We start from the raw sequence: 20006 nt of genomic DNA on the forward strand, positions 1-20006 counted from the left end.
TAAATTAATTTTATATTATTTCACATTTTAAAATAATAGCCTTTGGAAAAACAAAAATTCGAGAATTGTAACATATCTGAATTTCTTTTATTTCAACAGTAGTCTCCATGGAAGGTTTCAGCTGGGGTAACTACATCAATAGCAATAGCTTTATAGCAGCTCCAGTTACCTGCTTTAAACACGTGAGTATGGAATTTCTCACCTCATATCGAAAGGCTTATTCATTGCTTAAATCTGAAGGTACAATAACACCTAAGCATCGTTAACCTTAGATCTTATTTTATACCTTGTAATTGAAATTTTTTTTATTATACTTACCAAAAGCTAAAAAATAACTTCTATAAGTTTTATAAGTGAAAGCTTTGTGTGAAGAAATTGGAATCTGAAATTATTTTAAATAAGGGAAAAAAACTAGTCTCATCCAGTTTTCATATTAGGTTGCTGGTTTTGTGTGTCAAAAATAGTTGTACATTGACAATGTCATATGGTTCAACCTAATAGAAACCATCTATCATGTATGTTACCTAAATCTTTGTGATTTGACCTGATAATTCAGAAGAGAAAAGATTGTCCAGTTTCATTTTTGTCTCCAAATATAAAATCACAAAGCAAAGAAGGAACTGTTAGTAAAACAGCATTGTGGGCTGAAATATGTGATATATATCATGCAAAACCCTTTGCAAGATTTTTTTTTTTTTGCAATTAGATTGTTGCAAAGCATTGGAAATAATTCAAAATTATGTTTAAAATGTATCTGATGATAAGTTCTTTCCTTTTAATTCTATTCTTTTTTTATTCTATTATCTGTGATAAATTATCTCTAATACTTTTTAACCTAACTACCAGATCAATTTATATTCAAAGGTTCTATCTGCTACTGACCATGTATAAGAAGAAAAGAGAGTTTAGAGAATTAATGAATGAAATTTTGTTTACACTTAATATTTTATTAAGTTAGGGCTGTACTTTTAAATAACAGCATGTAAAGAAAACTGAGTTTGAGTTCTTGCTGTGAAATCCAAATGAATTTTCATTTGTGGCCAGTACAGGATTTTGATCAAGGCCAAGCATATTAATTTAGTGGGGAAATAGAAATTAAAGTTCATTCATTAGTTTTCTGTCGTGAAAGTACAGGTGTTAAGCCCTTAGACCTGATACTTTCTCTCAATGTAAAGTAGATGATTTATTTTACTGTAATGTTGATAGTGGTGTCACGTTTGTGAGATATATTAAATACACAGCAACAGCAGCTTTAAAGAGAGCTACTAAGCAAATCTTTTACCGTCTTCTCTTGAGATAGTTCCTTCTGGTACTAAGAAGCTCAGAATTAGATTAAGTTTTCAGTTATAATAAATCTTTCATCCCAGATTCCTGGAATATTTGTGTGTTGTCTCCTGAATAGCTTTTATGTCTTTACTATCTTTATATTAATAATGGTTTTTATGTTTCAATATCATAAGCTATGTCAAGCTATTAAAGTAGTCAAGATACTTTTTATTTATTTATTTAATTTTAAAATATATCTTTATGGATTTCAGAGAGAGGAAGGGAGAGAGAGAAATAGAAATGTCAATGATGAGAGAATTGTCATTGATCAGCTGCCTCCTGCACATCCCCAACTGCATGTAGGCCTGCAACCTGGGCATGTGCCCTGACCAGGAATTGAACCTCGATCTCCTGGATCCTAGGTTCCATGCTCAACCACTGAGCCACACCCAGCCAGGCCAGGATACTTTTTAAAATAGCATTTTAAAGTCCCAGTAGCATGTTTTATTTCATGTCCATATGTTTGAATGGTTAAACCGTGTTAAAAGTCTTTGCAAGAAAATCTCAATGAAATCAGTTGATTTTGTTTTCGACTTTGCTTTTTTAAGATTAAAGTATTCTGTTATATAGAATAGAGGAGCTAGCCTTAGTCATGTTATCAATAATGGATACTGTGGCCCTGGCCAGTGTGGCTCAATTGGTTGGAGGTCCTTCCCATACACCAGAAGGTGGTAGGTTCGATTTCCAGTCAGGGCACATACCAGGTTTTGGGTTTAATCCCCAGTCAGGCCACTTTCAGGAGACAACTGATTGATGTTTCTCTCTCACATCAGTGTTTCTCTCTCTCTCTCCCTCTTCCTCTCTCTAAAACCAATTTTAAAATAATAATGATGATGAATACTGTGGAGCCTCCTCTTTTGCACTCAGAAGTGAGGCATCTGTCCCTGAATGCCTTTCTGCTCCACTCATCTTTCTTTACTTAGCCTTCTCCTTATCAAATAGGAAAAAATTTACATTGGTAATTTCTTAGTATATTTTAGGACAAATGAGTTGGCATTGTTGCCTAACCAGCATCTTCATCTGAAGCCATTTGGTTTAGGAGGTCACACTTGGTTTTGTTGTTTAGAGTTGACTCTTCATGGTTCTCCCCCTCAGAGAGTTTTCTGGGTCTACAAGAAGAGTTACTAGCTTTGGCTATGTAAAACCTATTGTCAGAAGGAGCTGAGAACACGAGATCCTGCCTTATATTATCAGTCTTCTAGTCTTGTAAGACTTGACATGTGTCCTAACACTGGTTCATCAGCAGGGCCTACTTCCTCCAGACTCTACATATGTTTTGTTTTCACCTTGAGCACAGGTTAGGAGCCTTTCCCTGCACCTAGGGGATTCTTTATTCAAACATAATTTTTTAAATTATCCAGTGTGTAATATGGTAGCAGAGTTCTTCTGATTAAACCAGCAATTGGGGTGAGGGCGGTGTCAGAGCCTTGACTGCCTTGCTTTTATAATATATTCCAACTCTTCTGGAGTAAGGATCCCACGTACACACATTATATATAATGGCACTGAAATGTGATTATTAGTCCTAAAGTCATAGAATTTTAAGAGTAGAATTTCTCTTTCCATGGTCTGTCTGCTGGGAATGAAGTTTCTGCATAGTGTATCATAGGACTATGTTTTCTTTGATAATTGCTGTAATTATGCATAGTGGTTTATGCTCAATTAGAACAATGTTTGACATTTTTTATAATTTAGCAATGGAAATTAAGCTCAGTTGTCATTAAATATATCTATTTAGAAGTCTGTATATTGTGATTGCCGTATTTGTGATATATCTTTTGTTTTATCTAGGTTGTAGTTTTCAATTTTTTGTTTGTCTTAGTCATCAGAATTCCCCTTTTCCCTAATAAACATAACTAGGATAAGAGGAAGCTGCTCTGACTGGTCTAGAAGAAGTGGGACGATATGGCCGGAGCCTTGGCCCTCAGCTCCCACTTCCTGGGCAGGTTCTGAGGTTGAAAACCACTGAGTTAGATAATACCACTCTTTTTTTTCTTTTTTTTTTAAATCCTCATCTGAGGATATTTTTTCCATTGCTTTTTCAGAAAGAGTGGAAGGGAGAGAGAGAAACATCAATGTGAGAGACACATCAACTGGTTGCCTCTCTCATGTGCCCGACAGGCTGGGAATCAAGCCTGCAACCAAGGTACATGCCCTTAGTCATAATTGAACCCGGACCCTTCAGTCCACGGGCCGACACTCTAACCACTGAGCCAAACTGGATAGGGCAATAATATCACTTTTAATTCTAAAACATACCGCACAAAGCTGTAAGTCATCTTAAAAGTCTTCTAGTTCAGCCCTTGTCCAGTAGCTTAGTTGGTTAGAGCATCTTCCCAATACACCAAGGTCATAGGTTCAGTCCCTGGTCAGAGCACATACAAGAAACAACCAATGAATGCATAAATGAGTGGAACAGCAAATCATTGTTTCTCTTCCCTTTTTCTCTCTCTCTCAAGTCAGTAAATAAAAATTTTAAATATTTATTAAAAATCATCTAGTTCATTTAATTCATCTCTTATTATAAATGAAGAAACTTGCTATTTTAGTAGCCAGATTGTAATTTTCAATTTTGGGCTTTGGAAAGTTTTTTTATTTATTTATTTTTTTAACATCAATTTGAATTAAGCCTCTATAGGAAAAACACTTCCTACTCCTGTATTCACACACTAGTGCCAGACAATACTCCTGACACTGATCTATGGATTTTCCACACATCAAGCAACTCTCTGACACAAGCTAGGTATCCTGTAATCTAGTTCAATTCTGACACTATCTGGACTTAGCACCAGACCCCTCAAGATAAGGTCTCAGTCTCGCAAGACTGCCCCCACTTAGGATACCAGTCAAAAGTCCCAGGGGGTTGGGATAGAGAGGGTCGGTGGGGAGAGGGGGTATCTATAATACTTTCAACAATAAAGATAAATTAGAAAAAGAAAAAAAAATAGTCCCAGGCTGTCACCTGTACTTCTGACAGACCAGCTATAAATTAGTTTCCATGACCCCTTAGGTTCAAAACACATATACTCGTTTATAATAAAGGATACGGATGAAGAGCTACATAGGGTGTGATATGTGGAAAGGGGCCCAGAGCTCTCGTGACACTTCTGGGATGGTCACGGAGGCCTCGTCACACAGACACAATCTCCTTTCCGTCCTCTCGCTCGCTCTCCTGGAAGGTGAGGGATCTGATCGGGCTAGAAGCTTCAAGCTTACAATTACAGCTTGGTGTTCCTGATGACCAGCCCCTATCCTGAAGCGTTTAGAAGCCCACAGAGAGTTGTGTCCTTAGAACAAAAAACACTCCTTCACCCAGGAAATCCCAAAGGATTTAGGAGCTCTGGGTCAGGAAGCAGGGCCGAAGGCCAAATACTAGAACCAAAGGTGCTTCTAATGCTCTTATTACTTAGGAAATTATGAAGGTTTTAAGAGCTCTGTGCCAGGAACCAGGGGCAGAGACCAATATATATATTTTTTCTATTCACAGCCCTAAGCAGTATCCAGATCTATCCTGTGAAAATCTCCAAAATACCAATACAGAACCACATGCCAGTTAGGTACAATATATACAGTAATGAAATTCACAGGTTATTTTCTTCTATGAATAATTTATGTTTGGACCCAAGAGGACCTCCAGTTGATCTATGTGTATGGGGGACATTTAGCTTTAAAGCACTGCTAATTTTTTTATTTTTTTATTTATTTTTAGAGAGGAAGGGAGAGAGAGACATCAGTTTGTTATGCCACTTACTTATACATTCATTGGTTGATTCTTGTATGTGCCTGACTCAAGATCGAACCCGCAACCTTGGCGTGATCTTGGAACAGTGCTCTTATCAACTGAGCTACTTGGCCAGGGCTGTTAATTTTTTTTAAAGCCTAGTCTTTTAAATTGAAGTAATCCTATTTCCCATTATTTGCTTTCTAAAATCAAGTAAAACATTTCTTCCCTAGGTATTACAGTGGAAGGCAAAATGTGCTAACATCAAATGTACATGAATTACACAAAAGTTAAAATTGTACTCTAGTTACGTATTTACAGGTCTCACATTTCTTTTGTTTGTTCGGTACTTGGACTGTATACTGGGGTGTATTCTTGTCGTCATTGCTAAAGCCGGAAATGTAATCATCCTACTTTTTTCTCCTTGAAAGTAGTTGTTTCGTATTTTTTTAAAAAAGGTCCTTTGTACATGTGTGCCATAAAATTAAAGCCGAATTTACTATTTTTTTTCATCCTGCCTCCACAAATATTACTCGGTATTTCTTACATGACATTTTCTAATCATCTCTTTGCAACATGTATCACAAGTATATTTTTAAATTTAACAAAAGAAAAGCTCTTTTGTTTGTATATGTACAGTAACAATTTATAGTAAAACTTATCTATTTCTCATGTATGTGCTTATCAGTAAAATAATCTTTTTTCAAGTAAAAAAAAAAAGTTTTTCCCTAGCCTTGACCACACATATGCACTTACACATGACTCTATTGAAAGTTGAAAGTAAATATGACTTCACGCCCATTTTAACTATGTTAGAATCTTCACTATGTCATCCTAGGTTACAGAATTTCTTTCTAATGGCAATAAAGCTTAAATTAGTTTTTGACACTTGGTAGTGCTCCATCTGAGTTAGCTGTCTTGCCACAAAAGATTCTCTGCAGGAAAGCAGTGAACTATGATATAATAAAAATCACCAGTTTTAAAGAAAACCTAAATAATCTAGATTATTTTCTTAATTTTGGTCTGTTTTCTGAAGTGGTTTTCTATTGCAGTCTCCCGATTCTTAAACAATACTGGTTTAATATGTTTTTTAGTTATGTATGTTTTATGCCTTTCAAACTACTAACCACTGCTTTCTCTTTTTATGTACACATGACATTCTCTCAATTATAATCGTCCACCCCAAGCATCCCATTTTCCTTCTGTACTCTCCATGCACTCCCCATCTCCCTGCTACTACCACCCCAAAAAGTAGATTCTAGTATCAAAAGGTGAGTGGGATTTCTGGAGAAAGAGGGAATAAGCTTTTTCCCCCTGTTAATTCTAGCAAGTAGTATTTAGGAGTTCTAATTTCTTTCTAGTTAATTTCCTGTAATGTTTTCTCCCTTTTTTTAGCCAAGTAATATGTTATCTTTTTCTACTTGGTGCGCTTTAGTAATCATATGCCTACTGGTCTTAAAGTATTTTAATGGTGGCTTTTTCCGCATTTGCCATATCATCATTAGAATTGATTTTTTTTATTATTACCTATTTCCAACTTCAGGGTAACCTCTGCCCACTTAAACTCTGTAATACTGAAAGTTGTGTGTGATTATCAGAAGTTACAGGTTGACAGCTCTGTGGAAGGAAATCTCTGTTTCTGCCCTGAAGCATCATGTGTACAGTGAATCAGCCCTCTGAGAGTCCCGGGCTGCTGGCCTATCTGGGAATGTTCTTGAGTGCAGAAAATAAGGCTTCCCACCGACTTACTTTCTGACAGGGAGGTGGAGGTTATCGTACATTTGTGCTGGGGAGCCTCAGCGTTTGGATTTGGCCGTGTCCTGCAGGACCTGATGATAGCTTACCTTGCAGGGAAGGAGAGTCGCTCCCAGATAGCCCTCACGAGTGGCCCTGGAGCAGGAAGTGGTGAAGCACATCTTCCTGGTTTGGGAGGAGCCTGAGGTGGACCTCTCGCCCTGAGTCTGGAAGGTAAATTTGTTGTTACCTGTAAATTATGGTTCTGCTAGTTCATGCTATGCCAATCCAGACTTTCAGAGGTATCCCTCCTGCCAGCAAGAGAAGACAGATGACTTGGATGAAGATGGCTGTCAAGCCCTGGGTCATTTAGTCTTCCACACTTAAGAATATTCATTTTAAACAAAAGGGCAGATATATCTATAAAATTACCTTATTAACACATCGAGCACATACTGTGCAATGACTGTGGTGCTCTTTTTTTGTTGTTGTTTTTTTCTTTTTTTTCTTAGAGTAAACCATATGGATTGGTTTAAGAGGGCCTAGCAGAACCACAAACTTACAGGCAAGAACAAATGTCACTTTCTGCTACTTTCTCCTATACCAATCCAGACTGTAGGGACCAAAACAATCTCCCCCACTAAAGTCAACATTAACTTAATTTTTCAAGTGAGCATATTGATACTTTGTTGTCTTTAATAAAATATGACTAAAAGTTATTTTCTCCAAACAATTGTTAAGGCTTTTTTTTTAAGTCAGTATGACATTGTCATATCTAGTTCAAAAAGGAGTCCTGAATGCCAAATTCACTTAACAGTATGCCAACATAAACTCCAACTGGTCAGCAGTACCATGCCTCTTTCTCAATGAAAAATAAATCCATAAGATTTGGCAGCCTAACAAAGGAATGAATACCCTCCCTTAATTTAATACATACATTTAACTGCATCTGTCTGCTCTGATTGGTTCATCCTCACAGAATTGAATACATGGTCTTTGTGTTAATTTATCTTAGTTTAATCTATGTTACCTATATTCCTTCCAGCCTCTCCTTTTCTGATCATATCTGCTGGCAATAGGGATGGCCCTACAGTCTAGAGTGATATAGGGGGAGATAGCAGAACCTGAAGAGTCCAATATTTCAATTTTTAAAAAGCAGAAAGAGGTAGTTGTGATGGATGTATTGTTTTTGCACAGCTCAGGGAGATAGTTATGTGTACCCTTCCAGAATCACAAATCGTTGAGAGAGGCCACTGTCTCCAAGTTACTGAGGCAGATTCATTGTTTGCTACTTGAAGCAGTAGCCACAAATGGATTTCTGTGTTTGGTTCCAGAATTATCCTAGCTCAGTATTATTTGACATTTTCTTCCTCTCCTTCAGAACTTCCATATAAACTGTTGAGAGGATAGGGGTCAAGTGCTATTTTAGACTAATCCTCCTGTTGGGTTAGCATTTGCGAAAATATAGGAGGCCTCGCATGGAAAACATTGCCTGGTGTTCAAATTGGCTAGTTCTTGTAACTCCTAGATGTCTTTGTTTACTCATCTTTGAGCTTTGAAGATATTTTTTCTTCTCCTGATTTGTTTGTATTATCAGGTCTTTTATAACCTAATCCTTTTCTCTGTGATCAAGTTTCTAAATTGTATTTTATGAGGAGCAGATATCAAGGGCCACAGAGACTGTTCAGTATTATCAGCATTTATATTCCTGAATTCACTTATTTAATTAATCATTGCATACGTTCCAGATAATTGTAAATGGCCTCAAGTTTTAAGGATTAAAATGTAGTAGAAATTGTAATTTAGGGACATATGTGAGATTTTGGGGAAATCCCTTTGTGATAGTCATTTTATTGGTTTTCTGGATCTCCATTTTAACCTTTTGGTGTGGAGACTAGTGGTTACCAGTTCTAACATTGAAAGTTTCCTCTTTGTTTATAGTAACTCCTGCATGAGAAATTTAGAAATAAGAAATTATTTCACAATTTACCATAGTATGCATCTCCAAAAACTCTTCAACTCCAACTTTTAAATAACGTTACCCAGTGCTTTTGCCACATGTCTGTTTCAACAGGCTATATTTCTGTTCTGTGAATTTAACTAAGCTGAAAATACAGATAACTAAGTTTTGTTTCTCCTTTGTTATTGGAAACCACATTGCTGATGGGAATTATTTTTCTTTCTGCTCTTTAGTGAGATCTTTTAAAATTAGAGATTAAGGTAAAGTGCATTTATTCAGTGCAAATTTAAAATAATGAGTTTCTTAAGTCAACTTTATCCTGTGAAATCTATCAAGTTGTGATTCAGTTTTTACAAGAATTGCTGTATTAGGACAGCATTGAATTTTGAAGTCAATATGCATCTATTCTAATATATGTGAACCCTCTTCATCTTGAGCTTGTCACTGGCTTTTTCTGAACAGAATTCTGTGAAAAGGGGAATAACAATTATATTTTTAAAGAAAAGTGAATTAATTAAATGGCATTTTTAGTTTAATATTTTTATTATTGATGGTAATGCTTAATTTTTAATGGTATGTTTTAGACTTTATGTTACTAAGATGATAATTTAATAATTTTTATATGACAGGCACCTATGGGGACCTGCTGGGGTGATATCTCAGAAAATGTGAGAGTAGAAGTTCCCAATACAGACTGCAGCCTACCTACCAAAGTCTTCTGGATTGCTGGAATTGTAAAATTAGCAGGTGAAAAGCACGCATAATGTACTAGAAAATGCCTATTGTTTGTAACATTTAAGGAAGCATAGTTGTAAATTTTGCAAATATTGCCAAATAAGTAAGTATGGTAATAGATCAGGGGTTGGCAAACTTTCCTGTTAAAAGCCAGACATAAATATTTTCAGCTTCTTGGGCAATGCAATCTGTCGCAACTGCTCAACTCCACCATTGTAGCATGAAAGCAGATATAGCAATACACAGATGAATAGGCATGGCTGAGTTTTAGTACAATTTTATTTATAGGTGCCGAAATTTTAATTTTATCTGAATGTCACATATTATGAAATACTATCCTTTGTTTATTCTCAACCATTAAAAATTGTTAGATGGCAGACTTATAAAAAATACCAGCCCAGCCAGCATGGCTCAGCGGTTGAGCATCTACCTGGGACCCAGGAGATCACTGTTTGATTCCCAGTCCAGGCACATGCCTGGGTTGTGGGCTCGATCTCCAGTAGGGGGCGTGCAGGAGGCAGCCGATCAATGACTCTCTCATCATTGATGTTTCTCTTTCTTCCCTGCTCCCTTCCTCTCTTTGAAATCAATAAAAACATATTTTCTTTTTAAATCAGGCCAGATCTGTGGGCCATAATATAGTTTGACAACAACTGAAATAGGGAAATACATGATTCATAATACCAAAAGTGCACTAGTATTGATAATGTCATGTTTCTTCGGTTCTTTTTTCTTCATTCCCACTACTTTCGTGTACCTGGCCCTTATTACCTTATCGCTCATGAAGTAAATGTGTGGGGTATTTTCTGTGTTAGACACTGTAGGCAGGTGGCGTGCGGAAGTGTAAGATTTGTTTTCTTCAGCAAGCTTACACCTACCAAACGTTGAATGTGTTTCTGACAAGGTGCTCAGTGAGTAGTGGTGGTGTAGGGCACTGTAGTACTTTAGAGCAGGGGCAGCCACTCAAATAAGAAAAGTTGTCCTTAGATCACTGGAAGAGGTGTACTCTTTCTGGTCCTATTTCCAGGAATTCTCCCCCAGTCACCCTACACACTGCTCACTGTGTTTTGCTGTAGACTTAATTTACCTAAAAGTGATGTTAATTCCATTTTTCTGCTCAAATATCTTTAATGGCTTCTTTGTCCTTAAAGCAGGGGTGAGGAGCCTTTTTCATGCCAAGGGCCATTTGGATATTTATAACATCATTCTCAGGCCAAACAGAATTATCAACTTAAAAATTAGCCTGCTAGATTTGGTCAAACATTTCATTAACTCCCCCCTAATGTGATGGCTGGAACTGCTTCTCTTTGGTGAGGCCTTGGCAGGGCCAGACCAGATGATTTCAGGCTGGACATTCCCCACTCCTGCCTTAAAGGATGTACAGCTCTTTGGTTTGCACCATATACCAATGACCAAATCTTTTGTTGCTCCCCAACACCAGTGATCTGTTCTAATGAGATTAATCTTTGTCCTGCCTCATATGGCATGTTCTCTGTCACCTCTGTACCTTTGCTTACTCTCATAAGAATGTCCCATGCTTTGTACTTGGCATATGACCCAGTTCAGTTCCCCCCTTTTTCTTGAAATGTTCCCCTGCTATATAAACATTCTCTAAATGCCCGTCTTACTCTCTACACCGTAATTTAAAGCACCAATATATTGTTTCTGTCCTAGGTGTTTAAGTCAGTTGCATTTAATATCCAAGAATTATTTCTACCTTCCATCTCTGATTTTACATTTCTATTTTATCTAATTGCCTCATATATCGTATTCTAAGCCACTTCAGTGAAGTTTTAGAAGTGAGCCTGATGTTAATCATGAACTAGAGCTCAGCAACAGTTAGCAGACTCATGAATTGTTCTATGAATTACTGAATTTTAAAACTAGGTTTAATGCTATACATTTTTATTAGATATTAGCACATGAAAATGCTGACTGAATTTAGCTCCCAGCCTGAAATATAAGTTTATTGGGCCTCTTTTATTCCATTAAAGGCCTTAAATTAAACTTTAATCTATTTCAACATAAGGTTTATTAAATTATAAACAGGTTATATTATACTTTCTGTTCTTTCTGCAAAATACGGCTTCCTATTTGCTTAGTTATAATCATTTTTAAGTGATTCCACAGACTTTTGTTTCTATTTGTTGAATTTCTTTACCTAGCATTTTCAAGTCTTATTTCCAAATAAATAGGACAGGAAAATTTAGATTCTTGAAGTAGCTAAATTCAAATTATCCAAGAATAGTTGATCACCTAATCAGCTGGATAAAATCATTTCTTTGAAATGTACTGTACCTGGGTTTCTATGACTTGAAAAGGTTTTGCTAACTTAGCACATACAATCTTCTTTCTTTCATTTTCAAGACTACACATTCTAATAGAACTTTTCCAACCCTGTTTTCACTGCAAATTTCTTTAGAATTTAAGAAACTATGGGTAAATTGAAATATATTCTAAGGAGGAAGCTATGCTCTGAAAAGAGTTAAACTAATTACATTGTACAGATGGTTCTCAAAGTCTGATCCATATACCAGTGGCAGCAGCATCACTGGGAACTTGTTAGAAATGCAGATTCTCAGACTCACCCAAGATCTACTAAATCAAAATCTCTGGGATGGGGCCTAGCCATCTGTCTGTTCACAAGCCCTGCAGGTGTTTCTGTTGCAGATGCACACTAATGTTTTACAGCCATTACCAGCAACTAGATCCTGTTTTATTTCATTCATTTTCTCCTTATGTGGTGACTGATTTGTTGGTTTCAGGTTACAATGCCCTTTTAAGATATGAAGGATTTGAAAATGACTCTGCTCTCGACTTCTGGTGCAATATATGTAGTTCTGATATCCATCCAGTTGGTTGGTGTGCAACCAGTGGAAAACCTCTTGTCCCTCCTAGAAGTAAGTAGTTTATTTATCCTTACCATAATTTAAATACACATACTTTAATGCAGTTTCACTCATAGTAACATTAAGGTGATATAGAAATTAAAATTATATTTTTTGGTTTCAGCTAGCTTATTTGCTGGCTAGACATACTTGTTTCTCTATTTTTGTTGCTCTTTTTTAACAAATACTTTATGAAGCAGTTCTACTCTTTGCTAAAGTGTAACTGCTTATTTCTTTTGTTTTAGCTATTCAGCATAAGTATACAAACTGGAAAGCTTTTCTAGTGAAACGACTTACTGGTGCCAAAACACTTCCTCCCGATTTCTCACAAAAGGTAAAGACAGGATCTTAGGACTGACATGTCAAATAAGAGCTCTGTAAAAAGAAGTAACTTCTAAGTTTTTTGGAATTCTTTTAATTTAGTGAGCCAGAACTGTATTAAGTATCAATATTTTTAATAGTACAAGGGTAACATGATTTGTAGACCTCTGTCATGAATTCCAATGAGTTTTTGTCTGCTTTTGTTTCAAGGTTTCAGAAAGTATGCAGTATCCTTTCAAACCTTGCATGAGAGTAGAAGTAGTCGACAAGAGACATTTGTGTCGAACACGAGTAGCAGTGGTGGAAAGTGTGATTGGAGGACGATTAAGACTAGTGTATGAAGACAGTGAAGATAAAACAGATGACTTCTGGTGCCATATGCACAGCCCGTTAATCCACCATATTGGTTGGTCTCGAAGTATAGGCCATCGATTCAAAAGATCTGGTAAGCACCTGTCACGAGAACTACTGACCGTGTCACTGAGGTTGAAGTGTACTGCTTGGTTATTTTTCTCTGCAGAGTAGCACAGGTCAAAGACAGCATTCTAGCTGACTGGGCTGCTTATTCTACCTTAATTAGGGAAGCTTCACACCGGAATAGTTGTGTCCTAATTCCTTCCACTTGTTCTCAAATAAAAAATAATGCACTTTTGGTCACAACTACATTTGTTTCCTTACACTTTTATTATCCAGCCCATTTGAAAGATCTAAAGATAGCCTTTCCCTTTCCATTCAATTTTAATCAAAATAGCAGGATTACATATGGTTAGACTTAATACTAAACACATTAAAACCTAAAGTTGTAATTCCCTAACTTGGGAATTACCGGCATTCTAATTGGCTGAGGGTACTTAATGGCACAGGTACTCTGAAGAGAGAAAGACTGACTATTAAAGGTTATTCATCATAAATGTAGAAGGCATGTATTTTTGCCGTGTTTTAGAGTATACATACCTTGTGAGTTTGAAACCTTCAAAGAAGCATGGTTTTTGGTCTTCTCACAAATGCTGACAGATTAGTATGTAACTTTTCCTTGTAGATATTACAAAGAAACAGGATGGACATTTTGATACACCACCACATTTATTTGCTAAGGTAAGAAGTTTTTATAAGAACCCTCATTTGTAAATTATGTTTGAAAGAGGGTTGTGGGTTTTTTCCTAAAATTATGGAAATCACAATTACATATGTTCACCTAAAAGGATTAAGACCTTGTAATTCATGAGGTGTTACTACTATTGGTTATAATTAGTCTTAAATTCTGTCTGTTTGCCTGAATTCTCTCTGTTCCCTAATGGAAGTGTGAGTTAAAATACTAGGTAGGTAGGACAAGGCATTTGGTATTTCCACATGTTAAACCTTTTCAAATTGGTAACATTTTTGTCATTTAAATGGTAACATTTGTAACAGTGGGTGTGCTTTCATGTGACTTTTTAGGTAAAGGAAGTAGACCAGAGTGGGGAATGGTTCAAGGAAGGCATGAAATTGGAAGCTATAGACCCTTTAAACCTTTCCACAATATGTGTCGCAACTATTAGAAAGGTAAGAGAATGGATTTTAAAGTACTGACATGCAGTTATAGGAACTGTGTTTGAGGAGTAGGAGGAGGCCCCTAACATCATTCATTTTGACATAAAATGTGTGTCTGGATCTTCCCTGGGGGGACGGTTACTAGTATTCAGAATGAATGTGAATTCTCGTATCAGAGGTTCTTTTTGTACGGCTTGTCAAGATTGTCATCTTGAGTCCCGCTACCTTTATTTGTTGAAGTAACTTCCTGGTCAAAGCTAGTCCAGCACAGAATTATAACAAGGCCAAGTTTATGTTCATTTTCCTGCATTTTTATAGTACATTTTTGTGCCTTTTCCTTCCTTTTTATAGTACTTTCTCTTTTCTTTTTTCCCTTTCCTCTTTTCTGAGACTGCTTTAAGAAAAGATTTAGAAGAGTGGTTCTCAATTCTCAGGCCTAAGAATCCCCTGGGAAACTTATAAAAACAGGTATTCGGGCCTCGTGTCCCCCTTTCTGATTTCAGCAGTCTGGTTTGAGGTCCCAGCATTGGATTTTTTTTTTTTTTTTTTTTTTTTTAATCCTCACCTGAGGATGTTTTTTTCCATTGCTTTTCAGAGAGAGTGGACGGGGGAGAGAGAGAAACATCGATGTAAGAGAGAGACATCGATTGGTTGCCTCCCACACATACAACCAAGGTACGTGCCCTTGTCCGGAATCAAACTCGGAACCCTTCAGTCTATAGGCCGACACTCTAACCACTGAGCAAAATTGGCTAGGGCTGGCTTTTTTTCTTCCCCCCCTTTCTTTTTAATCCTCGGCTGAGGATATTTTTTCCATTGCTTTTCAGAGAGATATAAGGGAGAGGGAGGGAGGTGAAGAGAAAGAAACAGAAATAACAATCTGAGACACATCGATTGGTCACCTCCCGCTCTCACGACAACCAGGGCCAGGAATTGGCCCTGCAGCCGAGGTACACGCCCTTGTCCAGAATTGAACCCAGGACCCTTCAGTCCACAGGCCAACACTCTAACCACTAAGCCAAACTGGCTAGGACAGGGCTGACATTTTTTTAAAGTTCCCCAGGTTATTCTTAAGTGCAGCCATGGTAAAGAACCACTGATCCAGAATGTAGTTACATAAAGCTATAACTTAAATCGCAATTTGCATTTTAACCCAGTTTAGAACCTTAAACCAAAAGAGTTATGATGGTTGCCATGTCTCAAGCACCTGTCGAGGTCATGCAGCTAGACAAGGCTGGTCTAAGCCCTGTTCTTCCTCTTCCTGACTAGTGATCAGAATCACCTGGTACGATTTAAAACATAGGTTTCCATGACCTACTCCAGACCTACTCAATCAGAATCACAAACAATATTGCCTAGAAATCTGTATTTGTTTAGAAAAAACAGTTCTCTAGGTGAGGCTGACAACCAGGTTTGGGATCTGGTGCCATTATATCATCATGCTCTTTTCCAAAGAAGTGTTCAGTAAGTACAATATCAGGCCTCACTCAGAAAATACTTAGTTAATATCTTTTGTGCTGGGTTTGTTGGGGACTCTAAAAATCTTACAGTCTTGTAGAACAAGGTAAGATGTACGAAAATAAGTTTAATACAATATTGGCTATGACAAGATAGGTACAAAGTACTGTTGGAATTCAGATAAAGAAGAGATAACATCATCTCAGGAATCAGGGAAAGCTTTATAGAAGAGGGAACATTTGGAAACTTCATCTTGAAGGATGGTGAACAGCCCAGCAGAGATGCAGGAGGAAACACATGGGAAGAGACTGTGCACAAAAGCATCAAGATAGGAAAGCACAGGCCACGTTTAGGAAATGGCAAGTAGATATCAGACAAGCTGCAATGGTATTCTGGGCAAGGCTTCTACTTTATAAGAAACAGAAGCCCTTCCACATTAGCTCTAAGAAAGGTATTGTGAGGACACAATGGCAAGCTCACAGACATGGAAGGACAGGGGTGAGAACTGAGAAGGCATGAGCCATTGTTACGCGCTCTCCCCTATCGGGCCTCTGTCCCATCTCTGCTCTGAGTCTGTGACACTTTTCTTTGGATTGATGATGTGCTCAGTCTGCACAGTGGCCCCTAGTCCTGTTCTGTATCACAGCCTTTCAATTCCAGCCTTCATGCATGGCTTGACAAACAGTCTCTGTGTGTTTATTCTAGTTAGAGAGAAGCTAGCTGAACTCACCCTTTGGCTTGGTCCCTTAAAGGTTAGACACTAGCCCAGCCAGCATGGCTCAGTGGTTGAGCTTCAGGAGATCGAGGTTCGATTCCCAGTCAGGGCACATGCCCCAGTTGCGGGCTTCATCCCTGCTGGGGGCCGTGCAGGAGGCAGCTGATCAATGACTCTCATCATTGATGATTCTCTCTCTCTCCCCCCTCACTTCCTCTCTCTGAAGTCAAGACATCAAGAAAAAAAAATGTGGAGGGGATGATCAGATTGGCGAGAGGATTGATCAGTTGACTGCACTGTAGTGAGAGTCTGGAAGAAAATGTTTCAAAACGTTAAGAATAGTCAATGGCTACTGAATACTGCAGGGAGGCTGAAGTTGGAGGAGGATGAGTGTTGGAAAAAACGCACCATATTTGACAAACTTTGAGGTCATTAGTAGATTTAGCAGTTTAGTAGGGGAAAAACAGACATCAGACTGCGTGGAATTACATAGCATATAACTTGAATAGGGTCTCTGGGTGAAGACAATATAGGAGTTCATTGTACAAGAATAGTACCGCCCAGCCGGGCGTGGCTCAGCTGTTGAGCGTCGACCTGGGATCCAGGCGATTGGGGTTCGATTCCTGGTCAGGGCACGTGCCCGGGTTGTGGACTCTCTCATCATTGATGTTTCTCTCTCTGTCCCTCTCCTTTCCTCTCTCTGAAATCAGTAAAGATATATTTTTAAAAAAAAAAAAAAGGATAGTACCTTTTCTGTTAAGTGTGAACTGTTTCAAAATAAAATATTTTTAGTATAACAGAAATTGGGAGACATTCGAGTATAGGAGATGGTGTTTTGGCAAAGGTACCAGTGGTAATAGGATGAGATGGGGAAGTTTGTCTTGGGGGAAAGGGGGCTACTTAAAAATTTGAGGTGTTAAGGAAGGAATGGAAGGGCCTTACAGAGCTGGCCTTAGATTCTATCATAGAGAAGCATGGTTATCTGTAGCATAAGAGAGAAAGTTGGAGCTTGAAGAAGGTGGAAAAGGTTTGGAAAATCTCCTCTGTGATAAATCCAAAAGAAAAAAGTAAAGTTATTACTGAGTAGGATTTAGAGCCTTACCAAGACTAGAGAGTTCAATTAATTGTAAAAGAGCACTCAGGCCAATTGCATGATTTCACAGCACCGTTTGTCTTAGCTGTTGGCAAAGGCACTATTTTCCCTAGACTCTGAAATCACTTCTTTGTAATGCTGCTTTTGTTTCTGGTGCATGCAGGAATTTACATAGATTTTTCATTATAATGTTAGTAATTTAACGTTCAATAAAGAAGCACTTTTCACTTTTAAGAGACCTTTATGTAATAGATTTTCCATTATTTTAGTATGTAACTTAAAGGATCATTTTTGTAATAGTGTGTCTAATTTCAGATACTTGGAATTCTTTTCATTTAAAAGGTGCTAGCTGACGGATTCCTGATGATTGGGATCGATGGCTCGGAAGCAGCAGATGGATCTGACTGGTTCTGTTACCATGCAACCTCCCCCTCTATTTTCCCTGTTGGTTTCTGTGAAATTAACATGATTGAACTTACTCCACCTAGAGGTACTTCATCCTGATACACACTGGGTTTTCATTCTTGCTTGCTTTTTACGTGGTATCTGTTTACAACATTTAACATAGCCCTAGATTTCTTGCTGTGTGAATATCTATGTATATGTTGCATGTATAAATATATGCACACATAACAAGCTGTGGGGTGGTCTAAAATCAAAGCACTGTATTCCAGCTAGCATTAATAAATTATGTTGGTATAGAGTTTTTTCTGAGTATCTGTACACTTTATAATATGAATTAGTATTCTCAAGCCCTGTTGAGATGGTGATGTGGGCTCAATAGGTTATTGCATACATTAACTTTTTTTATATAGATACTTTAGTGTTGAGGGGACAGGTTTTCATTTTTAGATTTGCATGTGGCTTTTTAAAAGATGTACCTTTAAATGGCTCTCGTGGCTTAACCAGCAACTTCTCTGATTTCAATATCTGAACCTATGGTTTTTCTCTAAAGAAAAGAAGGGGGAAAGCCAAAACCAGTGGTCTATAAAAATAGTATTTGTCCAGTGAATTTCCTTTCTTACAAAGGAAGAAAAATGTCACCGGAAAGTGTTAAATGCTAGACTGTTCTAAGCCAGGATTGAAAAAGTCTGTAGTTCTTGTGGTAAACAGAGGAGAGTCACTTTTGCCTTAGGGTGCATGGGTATACCAGTGTCTATCTAGAAAAGGAGGAAAATCCTTATAACATGGAGGAATTATTAGACTCAGTATAGTATTAGAGCATGAATTACAAGTTTATCATTTAACTTGAAATCTGAGAGAGTGCTGAGTTACTTTTTATCTACTTTTAGTATTGTGCTAATTTTAAATGAACTGCTACTTAAACCAGTTGTGTCTTTCAGGTTACACTAAACTTCCTTTTAAATGGTTTGACTACCTCAGGGAAACTGGCTCCATTGCAGCACCAGTAAAACTATTTAATAAGGTAAATTTAAATGATGACATGATAATTATGTGGAACTTTACACAAATGTAAATCATTAGTGATCAAAGTGTTTTTGCTTTATATTAGAATTTCTTAGTGGAGATTTATATTTAAAAAAATAGAGAGTAATAAAACAATATAAATACTTCTTTTGCCTAAGAAGTGAAGCTTGTTTTTCAAACTTTGTTTCATTTTTTTAATCTGAGTAAAATAGAAATGAATACATTATGTAACTAGTTCTCAAATATTTCACCTTCATATGTTTCAATAACTAAAGAATTATTGGGGATTTTTTTTGGTTTAAATGATGTTATTGGGTAATGTTGCTTCCTTCTTTTCCCTCTCGTAGTGGTAGTGGAGTTATGCATTTTTCTTTTCACCAGTGTTAATGTTTTGCTTCTCCATGTCAGGATGTTCCAAATCACGGATTTCGTGTAGGAATGAAATTAGAAGCAGTAGATCTCATGGAGCCACGTTTAATATGTGTAGCCACAGTAACTCGAATTATTCATCGTCTCTTGAGGATACATTTTGATGGATGGGAAGAAGAGTATGATCAGTGGGTAGACTGTGAGTCTCCTGACCTCTATCCTGTAGGGTGGTGTCAATTAACTGGATATCAGCTACAGCCTCCGGCATCACAGTGTAAGTTGGTATACAGAAAAGGTGTCCTTTTGTAAAAATCAGCAATTCTTCAGAGGACTATCTCACATAAATCATCTTGTGAGCTCACAGGACAAGAATATACCTATGTCTGATTGGTTGCCAGGTAAGATCTTAAGACTCAACAACAATTTCACAGAATCAGACCGTGTGTGCCATGGCCGTGTGAACTCAATAGTCAGTTACATAATGACTATAAAAACACGACAGTAAGAGCACTTACCAAATTAAACTAGACTTATTTTAATGAGTTGAAAATTATAGGCTAAAAATTTACTGGTATATGATGAGTGCTTGCTGAATAAATAGTGGAATCTGTTTGATATTGAGGTTCGTGGTTTTATTGGAATAAGCACCCTTATTTTCAAAGCATTATATACTTTTATAAGCATAACAGTCTTGGTAAAGGTAGTTCATCTAAATTGTACCTATAGTT

The 20006-nt window shown here is 37.3% G+C and overlaps 1 protein-coding gene across 8 annotated transcripts in view; it reads left to right on the forward strand.

Moving 5' to 3' along the window:
• MBTD1 (mbt domain containing 1) overlaps positions 1-20006 on the forward strand; it is a 45491-nt gene that overhangs the window by 13548 nt on the left and 11937 nt on the right. For all 8 annotated transcript variants that reach the window (XM_081160925.1, XM_081160922.1, XM_081160920.1 and 5 more), the window contains 10 exons: positions 100-182; positions 9371-9488; positions 12242-12376; positions 12610-12698; positions 12896-13130; positions 13725-13780; positions 14123-14227; positions 17824-17971; positions 18825-18907; positions 19318-19552. In XM_081160925.1, coding sequence (XP_081017051.1) covers positions 100-182; positions 9371-9488; positions 12242-12376; positions 12610-12698; positions 12896-13130; positions 13725-13780; positions 14123-14227; positions 17824-17971; positions 18825-18907; positions 19318-19552 — 1287 coding nt within the window. The remainder of the gene's footprint in view (positions 1-99; positions 183-9370; positions 9489-12241; positions 12377-12609; positions 12699-12895; positions 13131-13724; positions 13781-14122; positions 14228-17823; positions 17972-18824; positions 18908-19317; positions 19553-20006) is intronic.

Source organism: Miniopterus schreibersii, assembly GCF_964146895.1.
Source record: "Miniopterus schreibersii genome assembly, chromosome: 16".
Taxonomy (NCBI): domain Eukaryota; kingdom Metazoa; phylum Chordata; class Mammalia; order Chiroptera; family Miniopteridae; genus Miniopterus; species Miniopterus schreibersii.